The sequence below is a fragment of the Vigna angularis genome, chromosome 8 (genome assembly GCF_016808095.1).
Source record: "Vigna angularis cultivar LongXiaoDou No.4 chromosome 8, ASM1680809v1, whole genome shotgun sequence".
Lineage (NCBI taxonomy): Eukaryota > Viridiplantae > Streptophyta > Magnoliopsida > Fabales > Fabaceae > Vigna > Vigna angularis.
Genome location: NC_068977.1, coordinates 32,809,524 through 32,829,815, shown reverse-complemented (window position 1 = coordinate 32,829,815; position 20,292 = coordinate 32,809,524). Strand labels below are relative to the sequence as shown.

General features: G+C 32.6%; 3 protein-coding genes and 1 long non-coding RNA gene across 6 annotated transcripts; 2 read left to right on the top strand and 2 right to left on the bottom strand.

Moving 5' to 3' along the window:
* Nucleotides 1-5,230: 5,230 nt before the first annotated feature.
* On the top strand, nt 5,231-8,835 carry LOC108344662 (UV-B-induced protein At3g17800, chloroplastic). 2 transcript variants are annotated; one of them, XM_017583105.2, is made up of 4 exons: nt 5,231-5,275; nt 5,416-5,543; nt 6,419-6,723; nt 7,878-8,835. In XM_017583105.2, exons 2-4 carry the CDS (start codon nt 5,424-5,426, stop codon nt 8,695-8,697), a joined length of 1,245 nt encoding a protein of 414 aa, XP_017438594.1. In that variant the 5' UTR covers nt 5,231-5,275; nt 5,416-5,423; the 3' UTR covers nt 8,698-8,835. The 2 variants fall into 2 exon arrangements, with proteins under 2 accessions (XP_017438594.1, XP_017438593.1); XM_017583104.2 differs by lacking the exon at nt 5,231-5,275 and having other exon boundaries at nt 5,361-5,543.
* Nucleotides 8,836-10,962: 2,127 nt separating this feature from the next.
* Nucleotides 10,963-15,846, bottom strand: LOC108344019 (uncharacterized). Of its 2 annotated transcripts, none has more exons than XM_017582481.2 (7): nt 14,249-15,846; nt 13,882-13,920; nt 13,619-13,689; nt 12,656-12,720; nt 12,446-12,535; nt 12,082-12,174; nt 10,963-11,530 (listed from the first exon to the last, which is right to left on the bottom strand). In XM_017582481.2, exons 1-7 carry the CDS (start codon nt 14,623-14,625, stop codon nt 11,129-11,131), a joined length of 1,137 nt encoding a protein of 378 aa, XP_017437970.1. In that variant the 5' UTR covers nt 14,626-15,846; the 3' UTR covers nt 10,963-11,128. The 2 variants fall into 2 exon arrangements, with proteins under 2 accessions (XP_017437970.1, XP_052723324.1); XM_052867364.1 differs by having other exon boundaries at nt 13,619-13,686.
* On the top strand, nt 11,451-12,483 carry LOC128193586 (uncharacterized). The gene is made up of 3 exons (XR_008244915.1): nt 11,451-11,577; nt 12,049-12,235; nt 12,405-12,483. It is a non-coding gene; the product is annotated as an uncharacterized LOC128193586 (long non-coding RNA).
* Nucleotides 15,847-15,984: 138 nt separating the features above from the next.
* Nucleotides 15,985-19,509, bottom strand: LOC108343840 (transcription termination factor MTERF5, chloroplastic). The gene is made up of 4 exons (XM_017582246.2): nt 19,321-19,509; nt 18,024-18,073; nt 17,710-17,916; nt 15,985-17,623 (listed from the first exon to the last, which is right to left on the bottom strand). The coding sequence occupies exons 1-4, from the start codon at nt 19,392-19,394 to the stop codon at nt 16,539-16,541; spliced, it is 1,416 nt and encodes a 471-aa protein (XP_017437735.2). The 5' UTR covers nt 19,395-19,509; the 3' UTR covers nt 15,985-16,538.
* Nucleotides 19,510-20,292: the final 783 nt, after the last annotated feature.

The following is a 20,292-nucleotide window of genomic DNA, read 5'->3' as shown; positions in this document are numbered from 1 at the left end:
AGTGTTTGGCAGAGATTCTCCGTATTTTCTTCTTGCGCCACCATAACATCATTTCCATAAACTTTGTGTGGAGACATGACCTCACGATCCATATCATTTATACTTTTACTTTCATTTTCATCATAATCTCCACACAACCCCTCTAAGATTGCAAATTTCCCATCCAATATCATTATCAACATATTCAATATTAGAAATATTGTGAAGAGTATAAAAAGAATTCTCTAGTGACCCAACAAGAGGAAATTCATCTTTGTAAAATTTCACAATGTTTAAAGACAATATTTATGGAATTCCAAATCATATAATTTTCATCCCTTCTGCCCATAGGGTTACCCACAAATGTACACTTTCAACTTTTACATTACTCATGTTTCCTCTCTTATTTCCATTACAATCTTCACATAACACCCTTAAAGATTACAAGTCTCTCATTTAACACCATTATCAGAATTAGTGTGAACAATATAAAAATATTATCTGGTGATCCAACAAAAGAAAATTCATGTGTAATGAATTAATGGATCTTTCATCTTTATACAGTGTTTTACTTTGTCATTTCTATTCAATGTGGGACTTAGACTCACACTTGTATTCCCAATAATATGCAATTAATTAAATGACATGTTGTTAATACACATTCACCACAAAACTAAATTAGTAAATGATCCTGAAATATGAGTGTCAATGCCATATTCATAATATGTTGATGTTTTCTTTCCACATTTTTTTTGGAGTACCCACAAAAGATGTCTCACACAAATTTTCATTATTTAAAGAAAAATAATCCAGATATATAATTAAATTCTCAGTGTCGTTGTCACTTTGTACTTTCTTTATTTTCATATCAAATTATCCATCAACAAAGGAAATGAAGTTCATAAACATAATTTTAGTTTTATTACATAACAAATAAACTCAAATTGCACAAGAATAATTATCAATAATTGTTAAGTAATATTGTGTCCAATAAGATGAAGGAGTATGATAAGGTCTCTGTAATTCACAACAAACTAATACTTTGAGTATGCTCACATAATAAAAAAATAATGCTTATGTTGTTTAACACGAACATATATTGCTTATACTAAATTGACTCACATTAGAGATCAACTTTAACATTTTTTTTAACTGTTTATGTCATAGACCAATTGACCCTATTAGACATTAATGCATGTATCTTTGGAATACTTCAAAATAGATAAAGTTCATTGGTCAGTTCACCTCTTGGGGTCAACGTCCTCATCTTTTGGTCCTGTATTACATACAATACAATGTAAAATGAAGGATACAATTTGAGACATCAATTAATTGTGATACAAAAATTAAACGGTAAGTTAATTGAGACATAAAAAAGACATCAAACTGTAAAATTTATCCAAAATTAATATTTTTTTTTGTAGTTATCGTATCTTTTCTATTTGACAATCTCATTGCTATGATTGCAATTATTTTCACATTTATCAGAAAAATAAATATCATTCTTATCATGATAATTGGTTTTGAAAACATTCAAAATTTCAAAAAGTTATTATATTAACTTATGTCAACTATTTGTATTGACTCACATAATTTAATAGAATATGAGATTGTACACAATTATTTTTTACATAATGTCTTATTGTTTGGAATAATTATGTCTTAGTTTTCTTGAAGATCTTTTGGGGATTTTTGATATTATAATAAGTTTTATTACAATAAAATTCATTAATTTTCTATTCATAAAATACTAATATATATATATATATATATATGTGTATGTATGTATAATTCGTAAGAATATCCATAATTATTCTTATTAAATAATATTATAATTATGTTTATAAATAAACTAAAAATATATCTTTCAATTAATAATAAAATAAATAATCATAAAAATAACAATAATATCTAAATATAAAAGAACAACATCATCTTAAAAACGAAAAACACCAGTTAATAAATTTGCAGGACGTAATTGGAAAAACTTTTAAAAGAAATGTGAAATAGAAGTAAGCAATACAGAAAATAAATCATAATCAAAGAAAGCATGCAAAAATGAAATAAAAGATTTAAAAATTGGAAAGAAAGTAAAAAATGTAAGGACCTAATTTTTTTTTTATTATTATTTTAAAATGTTATGGGGGAGCAACAGTGCTGGGAAGCACCAGCCACCCATAGAAAGAAGTGGAATTTTGTTTTATTTGGCAAATGGGGAGCAGCACGGTCGGACACTTGTTTTCATTTTGGCACCATTCAACAAGCTGCAGACGTAGGAGATATAAGGGGGTACTGGGTTCTGAAATGGGGGAGAAATCCTTGCTGCAAAATTTTGTGAGAGAGGTAAAGTTCAGAGTTGCTAGAGTTGCTGGAATTGCTTGGTGCTGCAAGTCTTGAGGGGGATAGATTTAAAGATTCACAAAGGAAGTCTTCAAGAGGTAAGGGGAGTTAGATTTTTCGTTTGATTATTGAATTTTACTGCCTTTGATGTAAATCTGGGAATTTGGGGATGAAAATTTGGGATTTCTGGGTTTCTGGAAATCTGCTGCGTTTCTGCATAATTCTGCAGAACGCGCGTTCGTTCCAAATGGCTCGACCAATTAGTGGTCGGCCAAATAGTATGCGCGTTCGATTTTGGTGTTACGAGAATTGAGCGTTCGTCCTGGTGAGTGTGGCGTTCGGTCTTAATATGGATTCTTAAACGGTCGGTTTTGTTGTCCTAGTGAAAATAACGTTCGGTCTTAGTAACTTAGTGATTGTACGTTCGCCAACCAGTATGTCTTCGTTCAAACAATGTTTATCTATATGATCTTGTAGTATTTGAACCATATATATACGTTTGTCCAAACCGAGTCAGTCGGACTACGTTCATTTTCTTGCTGCTCGTCCCAACAGTATTTGGCCTCTTAATATTAGATCTATATACGTTCGTCCAAAAGGTGTTTACCCATTTGTTTTCGTAGAAATTGTTCTATGTGCGTTCGTTCAAAACTGTGTTAGTCTGACTATGTTCACTTTTCTTACTGCTCGTCCAAACAAAAATTTGTATTTGATCCATATGTGCGTTCGTCTAAAACAGTATTTGTTTCTTGTAAGATTTTATCCATATGTGCGTTCGTCCAGACAATATTCCTAGTGATCAGATAGTGTTCGTCTTTTTGAGCGTTCGTCCCTTTGTAGCAGCGAGCGTTCGGTCTTGGCTTAATTCTGATTATGAACGTTCGGCCTTTGTTTGATTTTGATGTTGAACGTTCGGTCTCGATTTTGTGTGAGCGTTCGGCCTTAAGTAAGTATTCTTAGGTAGTTTGTAGCGTTCGGTTATAATTGGATATTATAAGTTTGAAGTCTTTAACGATCGGCCTTAGTATATTAGAGAGTATGAGCGTTCGGTCTTGTTCTGTTGAGCGTTCGGTCTTTGATGAAGTATTCTCGCTGGAGAGCGTTCGTTTCAATTTGGATTCTTAAGTTTCAATCATATGCGTTCGTCCAGATCGTTTTGTTGACGTTCGCCCAAGAGTGTTCGGCCTGTTGTTTGGCGTTCGTCCAGTAGCGTACGTCCAAACAGAGTAGTGTTCGTCCAGTAGCGCTCGGCAGATGGCATTCGGTGAATAGTTTTCAGCCCAATGATTTCAGCTAAATAGTGTTCGATTCTAAGTTCCCTTGCTCTTCGGTTGGGTTAAATGTGCAAATATTTAGAATGAATACTCTGATGTAATTTATGTGAAAATATGAGATACGTTAGATTTGATGTGATATTATGGGAGTGTCTGGTTATTCATGACTTGGGATAAGGTTTAAAGTAACAGTATAATTCATGGACGTAATTCCATGATCCTCAAGGAGAGGATACATGGTGGTGATTTGGGGTGTACAGAATGATTTCATGGTAGCTCAGTCTTGGGGGTTTTCCTGACGCTCCAATGGTCTTTCATTCTCAATTAGAGAGGATTGATCCATGTGGTGAGGAGTAGCAGGAGGTCCTAGTCTTGGAGGCTTCCAGGATGCTCCAGGACGCAGAACGGACTAACCTCGTGAGGGTGGTAGGGTGGAACCCATTGGCAATGGCTTTGCAAAGCAGTAGAGGCCACCACGAGTGCATAACCCGGCCTAGCTCGGTAATCATTCTAGTGCGGACGAGTCGGTCTATAAAGCAACAAGTCGGGGTATAAAGTAACAAGTCTTGTGATGTCAGTTTACCATGTTTGAATGACTTTTGCATGTCGTGTGAAATTTTATAACATGTTTTTTATATCTAGCTCACCCTTGCTTGTTTGTATTGCTTGTGTATGTTTCTTTGGCGATGATCATCCACTTAGATGGGAGCAGATGGCGGGGAGGATACCTTGGAAACAGCTCTTGATGGAGATGGAAGTGATGCAGCTTAGATTTTCTAGTTTTTATTTGGTGAACTCGTTTTATTTGGAAGAACATTTTGTGTATCCTAAGTTTTAAATTCTCTATTCCATGGAGAAATTTTAATACTCTAGTTGTGATTTCTGCACTATTCTAAGGATGACTGTAATCCTGAATTAACTCTTGACTGCTTTCTTATATTATGCATGATGACGTCTTTATTATATATGCATGACGTATATAATTGGGATGTTACAAAAAACAAAGATAAATGCCAAGAATATAAATGGATGAGACTGATAAAAATTGAAAAGAGATATGTAAAAAAAATTGATGATAAGATAATAGATATTTATATTTATTTGACAAGATAAAATAGTTATAAAATAATAAATTTTTGTACTTTAAAAGAAATAATATTTTTGTGTGTGTTTAAATATCATTTCTAAAAAGGTATTTTAAAAAATATTTGATTTTTGGTAAATGACACACCAATAACAATTATTAAGTTTCATAATTTTTAAATTCTCTGTAACTTGTAAATTGATATTTTGTTTGTAATTATATTTATTAACTTATGTAAGTATTTTATGTACGTGGTTATGTAAAACTTTATTTATGTTTTATTTTACTTTTAAAAATAGCAATAGTAGGTTATTACACTATTACCGGTCATCAAAACATTAGGCTAAAATTATATTAATTATCATAAATCTTATGTTTAATTGAAAATGATTTTTTTTTATAAAACTGTTCAGACGATCAATTTTAGTTCATTGATCACTTTAAACCAATTTAAGGAATTTTTGTGTCTTTTTTTAATTAAAAATTACAGAGTAAATTATGGACATATTTTTAATTTTCAATACAATAAAAAATGGGATTATTTATTATCTCTTTGTTTGTATTGGATTCCATTTACATCCCTTCGTCTTTGTCAGAGGTAGGCATGGTCATGATGCTTCATCTTCTTCATTTCTATTTATATATTTTATATAACTTTTATATTTTATTTGTTATATTTATATTCATTTATTCTTCGTTTTTTCTTCTTTCATTCAATGTCTTTCATCGCTTTCGCAGAGCTGTCAATGGAAGCGGCTGCGACGGCTACTGTCCTTACACCAGCGTCCGCTCCGCCTAGGCCGTCGGTTTTCTTCCGAGGACCTTCCGCACTCGCCTTCCCTTCCAATCTTGCCTTCTCCACTAAGGTATTCAATCGATTATTTAATTTTTATTTAAATTTTTGGAGAATTATTTGTGTTAGCTAGAGATGTATGTTGTGGTTGATTAGAGTAGTGATTTTCATAACCTGCATTTCAATTTATTTGTTTCTCTGAGCTTAGCAAGTTTAGTTGTTTTTCATAATGATGTTGACTTGAATACAATGTGTTGTATTGTGGCTTCTGCTTGCATTAGGGAAAGAGAAAATATGAGTAGTGTGCTTTTCTTATAAGAATGTGCTGTTTAGGTTTTGTTTGGACAAACATATCCTGTGGCTGAAAAGCGAAAAGATAAATCGAATTAAATTTGACTTATGAGCTAAAATCAACTTACGTGCTTCATCTTTTATTATAAAATTAAACTTTTCTCATGAGCTAAAATCAATTTATGCAGTTCAACTTTTATATTATAAAAATTCTTCTAAAGCTAATTTTATCCTGGCATAACTTTATTTTAATTTACAAGAGAAGTTTAATTATTTTTTCCTTCTTAATTTCTTCTCCATCAAGTACTAATCGAGAAAGTTTATTCTGATAGTTTCTTAATGATTGGTTGTTTTCAACATGTTTTATTGATCGTGGATATATGATTCGGTTTTAAAAGGGGTTAGACAGAGCACGCTTGTGTCTGATTTGGATCTTGCACAAATTATATTTGGAGTTTTTCCGTTGTTTGATTGTGAATATGTGATGTCTCTTCTCTAGCTTGTCATTTGTCAAGTGTTTTTGGCTTGCATGAGTTATACTGTTCAATGTGCTTTTGTCAAATATTTATTGTTATTACTATTTGTTTTATTTTTGTTGCATATAAGAGGTTTTGGGGATTAGTTATTTGCGTTCTGAGTGTCCTTGGTGGTTGGCAGTTGAGCACTTCTGTATCTGTCTCCATCTCCAAGCAATGTCATGGGAGACTCAGAGTTGGAAGTAAAAGGGGTTTTGTAGTTAGAGCTGCATCATCGTTTCCAGAGACATCTGAACCAAGTTCCAATGTTGCTCCACTTAAACTGGAGTCTCCAATCGGCCAGTTTCTCTCTCAGATTTTAATTAGTCATCCACATCTTGTGCCTGCTGCTGTAGAGCGGCAACTTGAGCAATTCCAAACTGATCTTGATGGTGATAATCAAAAGAGAGAGCCTTCTGCTTCAGGCACCGAATTAGTTCTGTACAGGTTTGCTTTATACTTCATATCTGATACTCTTCTAAGTGTACTTTATGACCATATATTTATGATCAATCTGGAAGATAGTTTCTTATTATTTAGTAAAATTTAAACAATAAGCAGCCTATAATCCATCTATATACAGAAATTTAGAATTCCCCACTCGTGCATTGTTTTGGCCCACCTAACCGATCGATGCTACATTTTACTCTATGGATAAACAAATATTTTTAAGTAAATTTACTCGTTTAGCTCTGTCCAAATGTCAGTAATTCACCGTTTGGAATTCAACACAAGAATCTTTTCTAGCTGTTCTTCTCCTTTGGAGCACCTGTGCATTTTTTTTCCATTTTTATACTTGATTGTCTTTTGGAAAAATTACTGAAGATAACATCTGATAATAATAACAAAAAATTTATTTTTCTGATGAGATCAGCTACGTAAATTTCACAATGCATTCGGTTTGGCTAAAAGCCAATTTCTGAAGGATATTGTTCACTATAAAATTCCTTTTAATAATTTCTTTCAATGCCCTTGGTTTTCCCTCTACCTCTCCGATGAGGCTTAAACTCCCATGTGATGTACTATTCTCATCTCCTTTAACTTTCTTTTCGCATGTCCAAAGTACTGAAAATAATTACTCTTGCTTTGAAATTTTTACTTTATTAGATTGGCATGTTCATTTTTGTCTTTTAAGACTATTTTGGTGGAGGGGCAGGGAATGTTTTAAGGAAGCACTAATCGTTGGTGCAAGAAATATTTTTGAAAGTAAGGCATGTGTTTGCATAGAAGTGGCGTTCTTTTCTATCTTGTGAGAAGTTTGAGTTTCATGTATATATCATTTCTAAACTAAATAATTTGAAGTAACTGTTTGGTGGAGAAATATTGTCTGTCTCCTCTCATAATAAGCGTAATGGTTTGATAGAATTGAATTTACTTGTGGAGCTGCTATGCGTGGATTTATTTTTGGATGTGATTGTGTTTACTTTGAATCCAACATAAAATTTTATATTAGCACAATAGAATCAGTATTTTGGAATTATGTTTTGTTTAGTTGCTGTTTTCTATTTGAAATTGTTTTAGTAATTATGAAGGACCGATGTGTGTTTTTATCTCAATAAAAAGAGGTATTGATCACCGTACTGACTTGCAAAATTTTCCAGGAGAATTGCTGAGGTTAAGGCTAAAGAAAGGAAAAAGGCTTTAGAAGAGATATTGTATGCATTGGTGGTGCAAAAGTTTATGGATGCCGACATTTCTCTCATACCCTCCTTAACCCCAAACCAATCTGGTCGGGTTGATTCATGGCCAAGTGAAGATGGAAAATTGGAGGAGCTTCATTCACCTGAAGCCTACGAAATGATCCAAAACCACTTGGCTCTCATTTTGGGCAACCGTTTAGGGGATTCAACATCTGTCGCTCAGATCAGCAAAATCAGAGTAGGACAGGTCTATGCAGCTTCAATAATGTATGGATACTTTCTTAAGCGGGTTGTCCAAAGGTTCCAGCTGGAGAAGACAATGAAGATTCTTCCTAATATGGCAGAGGAGAATAGCATTCAACAAACTGTTATAGATGATTCAAGAATTAGCGGTGGAAAGGGCCCTTCTCATGTCATGTCTCATCCTGAAATTTCTGCTAGGCCTGGTGGTGGAATCAGCTCAGGGGGATTTGGTAACGGTTCAAAAGTCTCAAGGTTGCGTACCTATGTGATGTCCTTTGATAGTGAGACATTACAGAGATATGCAACACTAAGATCTAAAGAGTCTCTTAGCATCATTGAGAAGCACACTGAAGCATTGTTTGGAAGACCTGAAATTGTTGTTACACCAGAGGGGGTGATCGATTCTTCGAAGGATGAGAACATCAAAATTAGCTTTGGTAGCTTGAAGAGACTTGTTCTAGAAGCTGTTACTTTTGGTTCTTTTCTGTGGGATGTTGAGAGCTACGTTGACGCAAGGTATCATTTTGTCCTGAACTGAGTTAAGCTCATTCCCATGCATCCCATGGCAAATTATATATGGACTGATGTACTAATTTTTTCCACCTGTTTAATCATAGTGAGAGTTGATCTGGTTTTCACTAATGGAAGGATATATTATAATTTTCGCATTTGGTTATCCTTTGTTGTGATTTTTATTGAAACAACCATGAAGACCTGTCAAAATTTAAATCACGATTGGTTCTTGAACAATTATAATAAGGTTGGTTGATGTAAAGTGGCTGACTTCAAGATTTATTTTAGTTAGATGTACATTTTATCTATTTTTAACGAATGGAAGGATACCCAATTCATGACCAAGTCTGTTAAAGTAGCAAGAATTTTATACTACTATTGTGGATTTTTCTCCTTTTGTTATCTTATCAAGTAATTTTAACTTGTAGCTACAGTTTTTCTACACTAACACAATTTTCTTTTCTGGAAAGTAAAATAAAATCATTCAGCACATAGGATAGAGTATTAGCCTGCTGGTAGGTACCATTGACTGTAATAACACACTCTTCTAGATAACAAATAAACTATCTGCATAATCTGAGTGATTGTGATTATTGCTTTGAAGATGAATTATGATAAAGTTCGTGTATTAGATATTATTAAGAACTTTTTATATTTTAATTATTCTAACATTCCAAAATTCATTTATCATAACATAAAATATTATTATTAAAGTAATGAAAGAAAACAAAAATCATGGGAGACACATCAGATGAAAAATTTCACTGCACAAAACATTTGGAATTCATTCCCTACCTTTTTTTTTTCTTTTAAATAAAATGATACCAATATGTTCAGTTTAAATCTCTTCACAAGTCATTAATTCAAGTACAAAAAGTGGTTGATTTGTGTAGAGTTACCCCAATTTGTAACGTAATTTTGTTCCAATTAATCAACTAGATTGGTTCGATGTTAGGCAAATTTATGAATCAGACTTGAGTTAATTGAAAGACACTCCTTAGGAAATCAGAAAATTACATTAGAAAGGAATAGCACAAATAAAATAGTAAAGATAAAGTTCTTTTCATCCTTCATTACATAGGATAAGATTATACATTATAGTTACTTCATTATTTAACATCTGTAATAGAGTTTGGCTTTCTAATACTGAAATCTTAAATTATTATTAAAAATATAAGTATTGCAATAAATGCACATAAAAGAGATCCATATTCTACTATACTTGATGAATCATATCAAAGGATTATATTCTTTTGTAAATACATGTATTGTTCATAAAATATTATTCACAGTATTTGTAACTATTACTTTTATTGAAATATAATTTTGAAATAAAAAAAAAAGTACTCAAATCTCATTTAAACTAACTGTGTTAAAGGATACGTGAAATGAATTTTCCATTTTACACATAGTTAAGAAAATATTGTTTATATAACCTTGGCTATAATAATTTAGCAATCAATAGCAAAATATAAACTGAGAATTTATGAGTTATATATATATATATATATATATATATATATATATATATATATATATATATATATATATATATAAACTTTAAAGTATCTAGCAACAACTAATATACTATTAAATAATTATCCTCTTTGCTATTTTCGAATTAAGGAGTTGGTTGAGTTGGTTTTTCTTTTAAAACCTTCATTGAACTTAATTTGTGAATTTGGTATAGCGAAAAAATATAAAAAAACTTGCGAACATTTTAGAAGTAGGAATAATTCTAAATCTTCCAAAATTAGTTTGTAAAATAATATTTCATTTATATATTGGATTTTGATATTATATTTAATCAAAATTACGTTTAATAAACTTAAGATATATAATGTTATATTTAAATATAACAAAGTATTCAATTTGATCTTGATTTTTAAATTAAATCAGAACCAAATCGTCCTCATAAAAGTATAAATAAAAAAGTTTAGATCAATGATTATTATTTTCTTTGGGTGGTTCATAATATAATATATAATACAAATTTATATTTTGGATCTTCTCATTAGAAAGTCTCTGAAATGTACAAAACGAAATCCTAAATTAAAAATTAAAATTGGAAATGTAAGAAGTAGCTGCCAAACTTTGTTGATTGAGATTTTTTTATAATTGTCTATTTGGTAAGATCTTCTCATTTTTAAATGCACAAATGAAAGAGATGCTCTCCTTCGGCCCTCTGCTGGTTTGAAAAACTTTACATAAAATATAAATTTAGTGAGGATGATAGCAATTGCTTTTTTATCAAACTAAAATAATTGAGAATATTGAAAAAAGTTGCCTAATGAACAAACGATTTTAAGGATTCCAATACAAAAAATGATGTTTGCATGGCTTTTGAAGTTGTTTTTCCTCTTACAACCCAAGAGAACTTGATCACTAAACTTCTAATCTTTCAATTTCTTGGTTTGAAATCTAACTGATATGTTTCCTTATTGCTCTAACTCATTTCATATTCTACTATTCAACCATTGAATTATGTCCCTTGTGATGTCCTCTCGTTCAGGTTCAAAGAGGAGGTCATGTGAGAATCCTTCATACAGTTTGATAGTTTTGTCTGTTGAGGATGCCTGTTCATACAGTTTTCGAGAAGCATCAGGATCAGTAACAGAATCAGCAGTGCCATGGAGAACTTGAAATGGAACTCTAAGTTTTCTGAAATTTTGTTGCAAGTACGTTGTAATTCGAAGAATTTCATAGCCTGTACGTATTCTCAGAGATCCAGTACATACTAGAGGGTCTGAATATTTTGCATGCAGAGCTTCTGGATCTCTACAGACCGGTATTCCCTTCTTATATGCAGAATTGCATTGATATGTTGGCAGCAAAAATGCAAGTATAGGTGCAAGTGCCTTTCATCAAGAAAACATAGAGATGAAGACTGGTTCTATCCAATCATGTATGTGCAAGCATGCCATGTTTTCTATAGAGAAAATATGTTATGCATTGACAGTGTAGAACAATTACATTGTTATCTGATCACAAACCATCATCTATGGCAGTTTGTTGACTTTTACAATCTACACAATGTTAGGAATTCATTCAAGTCCAACATTGAGTTAAAATGAGTATGAAGATGACTAGCATATGAGTAAAAAGACTCGTAAACTCATTGTCTTTAAGAATTTTGTTAGAAGTGTTGTCGTGATCTCTTATATAAACATGTTCAGAACTCATTGATGTCAAATCTCGTGGTGTCTCCCCTTAGAAAACCTCACTCAAAAGTCATATCAATGGATATTTCTTGTTAGTTGATGATGGTAAACTGTTTTATACTGTCAATGCATGACCATTAAACTGTACATATTCTGATGTGAATGAACATGTCAGAATGTATTTATTTATTTATGTATGTATGTATTATGATCAGATAATTTGGATGCAACAAGCAGGGTGTTCTAACCACGAAAATTGGATGAGAAGGCTCCACTCCAACTGCTGGTGAGGTGAATGTAGCACCAACTATGCTGGCTTCAACCTTTGGATCAAGCAGTGCCTACAATATATATATATATATATTATATAGCAGTGAAAAGATGAATCAATTTTCTCCTAGAGTAAGCTTCATGAATCATTTAATACAATAGTATGTGAAACTGATTAGTGTAAAAGGGTTTTACATTGATAACCAATGAGAAATTATCATGCATAGTACTTTACTTTCATTGACTTTTACAATAATTATCTTATAAATCACTTGTAACATGATTTAATATTTGATGACAGTGTGAAAACCACAGAAATTAAGCTCTTTATGGAAGCCCCACCTTCAGAATAATGGCTGCACCTGTTGAGTGTCCATAGCAGAAACATGGAAGCCCATGATTTTCATTGAGAATCTTCTCAACAAATACTTTCTGTTCATAGAAAATGGTGTATATCAGAACTTACTTAATTTATTCAAACTCAATGCGTACACCACAGCCTCTTTTATTCAGGCAATATCCTACAAAATAGTTATAGTTTCTACAACATACCATATCAGAAACAGCATCATCAAGAGAATGGACATATGCATGTAGCCCATCACTTCCACCATGTCCTACACAAGTGTAAGAATTAACAGAAAAAATAATCAGGTTTTGAGCTGATATTAGAAATGAAAGAGACATATGAGTAGAACACAATCTACTAGATTATAGAATAAAGAATTCAAGTTTTCATGATATATCAATAGGAAACTTAACGCAGTGAAAAACTGAACAAGTAAAAGATTTAAGCAAGTAATTAGTCTTAATTTATAGTCAGATCCTAATCTAATTCAATTCCTGGAGGTAAAAAGAACTGCAGTTGATAATATAAGATGTGATGCACATGCTTATGAAAATGACCATAAGTACCTCAAATGAACAACCAAAATCTGAATAAAAGAAAATTAAGGGAAAAAAAACACCTATCCATGGAAGAATTCAGTGATTTAATTTCAGACTCTGACTTAATGTTTGAGCTATTACATTCTTAAAAAGGCCAGACGCAACACGGACAGATAATAAGCTTACTCATAAACAGGAGCTTCACATGTTACTTTATCGCACAAAAATGCATCCAAATAACTTAGCCCTGCAACATCCAAACATAGATGCATATTGAAGAAGAATGGTGACAGCTAAAGTATTAAATAAAAAGAAGACATGTTGAAGACATGTCTTCTATAATCCAATGGTATAATATAAATATCAAGAATGACATAAATTTGTTACAAGAAATTTTCTTCACAGTTTCACTGCAGCAATAACTGAATTGTTTTTGTAGAAACTGCAGAAATCGGTGAATCCTCCTTATACCAAATAATAATGTATAAGACGAAACAGAATATAAAGTCTGTCAAAAAATTTGTTCCATCATCCTTATGCCAGTTATACACAGACGAGAACATGAATTACTATCAATTCCTCCACATTTCATGCATGCTCATAAATTAGAATTAGTTTCATACTTACCACTCCAATCCATTCCATAAACTTTGTAACCATTAGCATTCAGCTGCTTTGCAAAATCACTATATCTGCTACTGTCAGAGAATAATGGGAATGGCTTCAGGAAAACAAAAAAGTAATGTAAAATCTGAAAGGCTTCAGAACTAGAAATAAATATCTCACTCTCTCTTTTGTTTCCTTTCTATCTCTCTCCTTCTTCCACCCAACTCACCCCATAAGGGGGTGTCAGAAAGAACATTATTACCCTTACATAATGAATAACTAACCTGTGTTCATTTAGACCATGCAGAAGAAGAACGACTCCCCTGCACAAAGTAGGTATAACCTATTTTAGATGTCCAATTTCTGTCAGAAAGGGGTGTGGGGAATAATCTGAAGGAATAAATGCATAACCTTTCCTTAAAAACAAAGCAAAAACGTTTGTAGTAGAAACTGTGCATGTTATACTAAACTTGAGTACCTTGTTTTCAGGAAATGAAATGTTAACAATACTCCAGATGCAAAATCAACATTATGGTTATGATTATGAGGCTATCATTTAGATTGACAAGTATATCAAATAATTATCTGTAATCCGAATGAACTTTTAAACTTTTCTTGATGCAATGAGTATTAAAATCTCTTGATATCTACCTTATCTTGTGATAAATTGGTGTCCAACATTGTGTGAAAATGGTGTCACCCCTTTTGGTTCCCAAAATCCAATACTCCCTCACACACCTTTGATCATCATCCTCCACCACCCTCCTTATGGCCAATTCCCTCCTTGCCACCACCACACCAACACTACTTTTTCTTGACATCATCTTCGCCGGTATGCGCACCATTGTGCCTTTCCGGTGGTGGCATTCCTCCTTGCTGCTAGGCTTCTCGGCCGGAGACACCCTCCTCGACCCTCTGAATGGCAGCAGCAGCAGCATAGCAGCCGCACATATCAACGTCATCAAGCTCTTCAATGCTCTGAGAGATAACAAGGCGCTTTCCTTCAAAATGAAAGCCTCTCTCGCCATTTTGTTCCAAATCCACGCACACTTTTGCTGTTAATGACTCCTCTATCTTCTCACGTTTTTTTTCCTTCTTTTCTCGCGGAAAATGTTGAAAAAAATGAAAGAAGAAAGAAGAAGATGAAGAAAAAAAAAAGAGAAATGAAGGGGAGGTTTTGCTTGTTATGAGAACATTCAGAAATATTGCAGATGATAAAAATAGCACCTATAAAACGGGATGATCAACCGGATGGCCATGATGATATGGCATATATATATATATATATATATGTATATATATGTATGTATAAAGATGATGAACAATGCAATAACAAATACATGCAGCGTAGATATATATGTCTACAGTAACAAAATGTTATGTGTGAAAGCTTATTAACTTGTATAACTATTTTAAAAATCATACAAAAAATATTCTATCTAAAGTGGTTGATAATTGTATATTAATCACAGTTTATGTTTACAACACATGTCTATAAACAGAAAGTTAATAGTACATTCCATCCATTTTCAGAGTATGAGTAAAAGGATAGAAGGGATTGAGGTTGAAGCACTACACGTGTGTTTCAGAAAGTTTTAAGGTTAGATTAAGTTCAAGCAGTCAAGAAAATGACATGACGTACTAACAAACTTTCCTTAAATTGAGGAGCCAATGGATTGTTACTAACGGATTAGCTGTAGTCATCGCTGATGAATATATACAGACACTTCGGATCTTAGATATTTATTATAGGATAAATAATAAAAACATGTGATGAATAAACTATGTTGTTGGATGCTTGATTTTCAAAAAACATAACTAAAAAAAGATAAGATTCTTTACACTAAATGTAAGTCCAAAATAACTCACACCAACTTTCAATGGACAATTTTACCAAATCTAATGATTCATATCAGTTCATTTGAAAATGTGTGGAGAAAAAGTTTTAAGGTAAAAAGAAAACCATGCAACAAGAAAGAAAACACCACCTTACTGACTCACTTAAGTAAAATTAACTGAACTATTACATTTCATAAAACTAACGATTAAGATTTGATGTAAGTCCTTAGATTTGCATATACTTTTAATGGATGGAAACTCTATCTCTCACACACAGATATACATATATTATCAAGGAAAATCACTACTAAAAAGGGTTGAGAAAGTCAAATAAACAATTTCAAAATACTTGAATGCACAAAGGAACTTTTTGACCATAAAAAGAAAACCATGACTCAAGTTAAATCAATTTGTTTCATCCCATTATTCCAATTGCTTAGGTTCTCTCAACATTAGGTCTTTTTTTCTCCATTGGAATTATTCAACACACCCACACAACCAGATTTCGGAGACAAATTGGAATCACTAAGATTTGAGTCATCATGACCTTAACTTCGAACAAATGAGAAAATTATTCATTAATTTGTTACGAGACAAATCCATAGGAGTACTGTAAATCGATATAATTACAATAATTTAACCAATGAAAAGGCTATTCATGCAAATGATCTGCTATAAACCAAACTCCAATGAAAAATCCACCGTTACACAACTTAAAACTGAGCATCACTTGATACACTTGATTGCTGCAGCACCAAAACTGCAACTGAATTTATCTGATAGTGATTTTGTCGGACAACTCATTGCAGAAGCACTTCTCATATTGTTGACAGTACTAGTTTCAAGGGACATCTAACAATAACAAATAATGGCACCTGTGGCGTCCAAGAAAGGTTTCAAATATGGATGTTACCAGAGTTTGGTTTCAGGACCTAGCTATTGACTAATAATGTTCCAGTATAACTGCAACTTTTGACTTCATTGATCCCTCCAAAAACAAAACAACCGTGAAGTTCAGTAGCTTCTAACCTGTAACATTACCTGAAAGTCTCAATTTTCTTTTTCTGATGGATTGAGGAACTTTGCTGTTGTAACTAAAATCCTAACCATCTTGCATTTTTTTCATTTTCTTTTTCAAGGCCTTGTCAAAGTTGTTGCTTGACAGAGAAAGAACCTGGTTCAGCAGTAACTTTACCCCAGATTTCTTCATGATTGCAAATCTAGGTTTAATCCTTTTCTCTAAACTGTATCCAAAATACTGAGGAAATTTAACCAGCTCAGAGTTTGGGTATCCTGTGGTCAAAAAGAAATCCCATTTTGGAATCAAATTTTCAGTCAAGCTAAAAGTATACAAGGCTCCATATCTTGAAATCATGGTACCAATTTCTTCCAAAGTGTATCCCCTCTCCAAGAAAAATGCTGTTATAGGTTTCAGGTTGGCCTCAATGCTAAGTCCAAAATTCTGTGGGCATCTGAATAGAAGAATGCCAACATCAGCCCCCAAAGAATGGAAGTACTTTGCTGTGGGTCGGAGATTGTCCTCTACACTATAACTAACGATATTGGGGCAACGAGTTAAAATCTTACCTATATTCTCTTCAGATAGGCCCAATTCAAGAAGGAAATCTATGCTTTCCATCACTTTCTGCCTGCTATAAGTTAGCAGGGCTGGGAAGCGATAGATCAGCTTTGGCCATTGCTTCTTGTCAATACCCAATGACTCTAAGAACTTCATGGTGGGTTTAAGATTTTCAGATAGACTGAAACCACATAACTGAGGCCTTTTACTGAGGATAATGGGAATGTGCTCTCTTGGAACCCCAAGTTCAAGAAAAAACTCAACCACTGGCTTAACTTTACCCTCCAAGCTATAGTAGGCAAAAGCTGGGAATCGATGTGTGATACTCCGAATCTGCTCAATATCCATACCAAGTTCCATGAGATAGACAATATGAGGGCGCAGATTGCCACCATCTGAGTCTGTCTCACTCACTAGTGACACAGCTTTAAGCTTCTTAGAGTCTAAGACTGGACTAGAAGGAGGAACTGGCACTGCAGATTTGTCCTTAACAGGTGGGTTTGGATAGTTTTCCACGACATCCACTAGAATGTCACCATGCTCTTCAAACAGAGATTCAAGATAAGGGATAAGAGCATCCCTGATCTCCAAAGTTGTAAGCTCTCTTCCTGTTTGTGACAATAAAACAGTGATTAGCAGTATTCAACACAGAAGAAAATTATGAAATGAAATAGAGTAATTTTGGTGACAGAACCTGCAAGATACCAAGATCTGTGTTTAGAATGAAGCTTTGAGACAAGGTGATCAATAAAAAGATCTGACTTGTTGATGGTTCTAGCAGCAACCGCATTGCTCAAACCTCGCTTCTTCAAGAACAAGGCCAATACAGCCTTGGCTTCTTCCTTTTCTGCTACTAACAGAGTGGGAGACACCACTTTTAAATTCAATGACCCATCTATACCTGAGGAAAGAGCACCACCATGAATGGTCTATGCTTCTTAGAATGTTACATAAACCTTGTGCCAATCTCAACATCTAAAAGTAAAACATAAAAAAGAAAATTCTAACCTGATTTTGCCTGGCAAATGAAGACCTTTGCAGGAAAAGAAAGTTGAGTCCTGATGTAAAATATTCATAAGTGAAAAAAAGTTCATGTAATTTCATAAAGAGGAAGAAAAAAACATATACAAGAGAATGAAAATCCTTGCATGCATCTACTAATAGAGAGTAAGATAGACCAAAAAGAAAATAAAAGCAAGAATATATTTGGGTGCTGGCCAAGGCTATTTATGGTGAGTTTGAGTAAACAACTTAATTAAGCACCCACTGCATAAGTTCTTAGTATATAGTGTTTATGTTTAAGCTGTTTTTATAATCAAATAAAGAATAGGATTTGAGTGTTTTCATATAGTTATAAGTTGCTTTCCTAACTTACACTAGAGAACTTACCGAAAAAAGCATATGGACATCTTATAAGCTATTCTAAGTTCTCTTAAACACATGCAGAGATTATCTCATAAGATAAGTCATCTACAATATAAACAAGCTCTTTGGACCTAAGGGCTAATAAAAATGACTCTACATATGACTTATTTTGAGAAGATTTCACAGGAAAATTGTTATCATAAGTCCTTATTAAAATAGTTTTAAATCCTCTTATATCCTCCTCTTCCTGATTATCAAAAGTATATAATGTTTTTCAGAGCAAATTACATTGATACTACTACCTTTTTTTTTTCTTTTTAAAAATTCACAAGACACACCCATAATTTTTTTTTCTCCCACAGTGAGTCCCTTAACTGTTTCGAATATATTACCCTAACACTCTCTGATACTCAAGAAACACATTGCATCTTGCATCCATGTAAGGAGTATACTCAAAAGTTAAAAAAGGGAGGAATATATAGTCAATTTTTTTTAAAACACAAGAGATATCAATGTAAGCTACTCTATTTTTTAATTTCCTAGGGTATGAAATACCTTTTTATTTCATTTAACACTTCCCTGCAAAGTATGAGGAATATTTGAAAGAGGAATAGTAAGAGAAGGTATAACATTACTCTTCATTTTAGCTTAAGTAACCAACCTAGTGAATAAACTCTTACAAAAAATTATTAAACACGTATTCAGAATTTCTTATATTGGCTTATGGCAAAAGTTTTCCATAGACCCAGATACCCCATCTTCTACTATTCAACATACACAAACGCAAACACACCCCCACAAACTCATTCCCCTGAATTTCCTCTTCTCCCTCTTGATCCCCTCTTGGGGTTTTGGCAGAAAAAGAAACAAATTGGCACTGGGCATGCAAGAAAATTCCTTTATAGTGTGAAGTGCATGAAAAGAGTGAGGAAAAAGCTACCTTGTGGTTGTGTAGGACAAGAATCTTGCACAATAAAAATGGTGGGGTAGTTGAATTGAGGAGAAAGTCTTCATCTTCTTAGGTCCGAGTTAGTTTCTGTGAAAAAGAAAGGTTTTTTTCATTTTTGTATCACTGCGAGGACTACAGACAACGGACAGAATCATGGGAGATAAGGTAATGTTGCAAACAAGATTAAGTTCAAATATCTTTTGCTTTTAATTTTGTATTTAGTAAAAAAAATTGGTTGTTTTATGCTTTACAAATTTTATTTTATTTAATTACGTTTTGTAAGGAAATCAATTTTCTTTTTATTGGTTTGAAACTTATAAGTTCAATGGTATAGGAGATTTGGTTATCACTAAAATTTATAATGTTATCCAGATAAAAACAAGATAAAATTAAATATAAAATAAATTACACTTAAATGAAATTTTTCATTAAATATACATTTTATTTATTGTTGTGTAAAATGTATTTCACATTTCAATTTTAAGAAAATTTAAATATATAGTTTATTGTATTAAATGTAATGTAAGTTTTTCTATTTTAGATTTTTAAACAATAATTGAATACGTTTTTTTAATTTAAAAAAAATATATTTCGGTTTCTAAATTAGATATATATCTATTTTGTTTTTGTAATGTAACATATTATCCTCATTAATTAAGAGTATTTATGACGTGATAAATAGAGTTTTATTCACTGCTACTTCACATAGTGGAAAATAAATAACAATACTATAAAGTGATGAAATCTCATTGAGTATATAACATAAGATAATATTTCATTTAACTATCTAAACTCCGTTTAATGGTAACAAATTTAAGTAATACGCCACTGGTCTTGAATTCAAGTAATACAATCCATTTGGGCCTATTTCGGGGTTGTGAGTCCATTTTGAATATGAGTTTTTCTTTCTACACCTCCATTATTACTAAAGGTACACTTCTATTAATTGAAATAAAATTATTA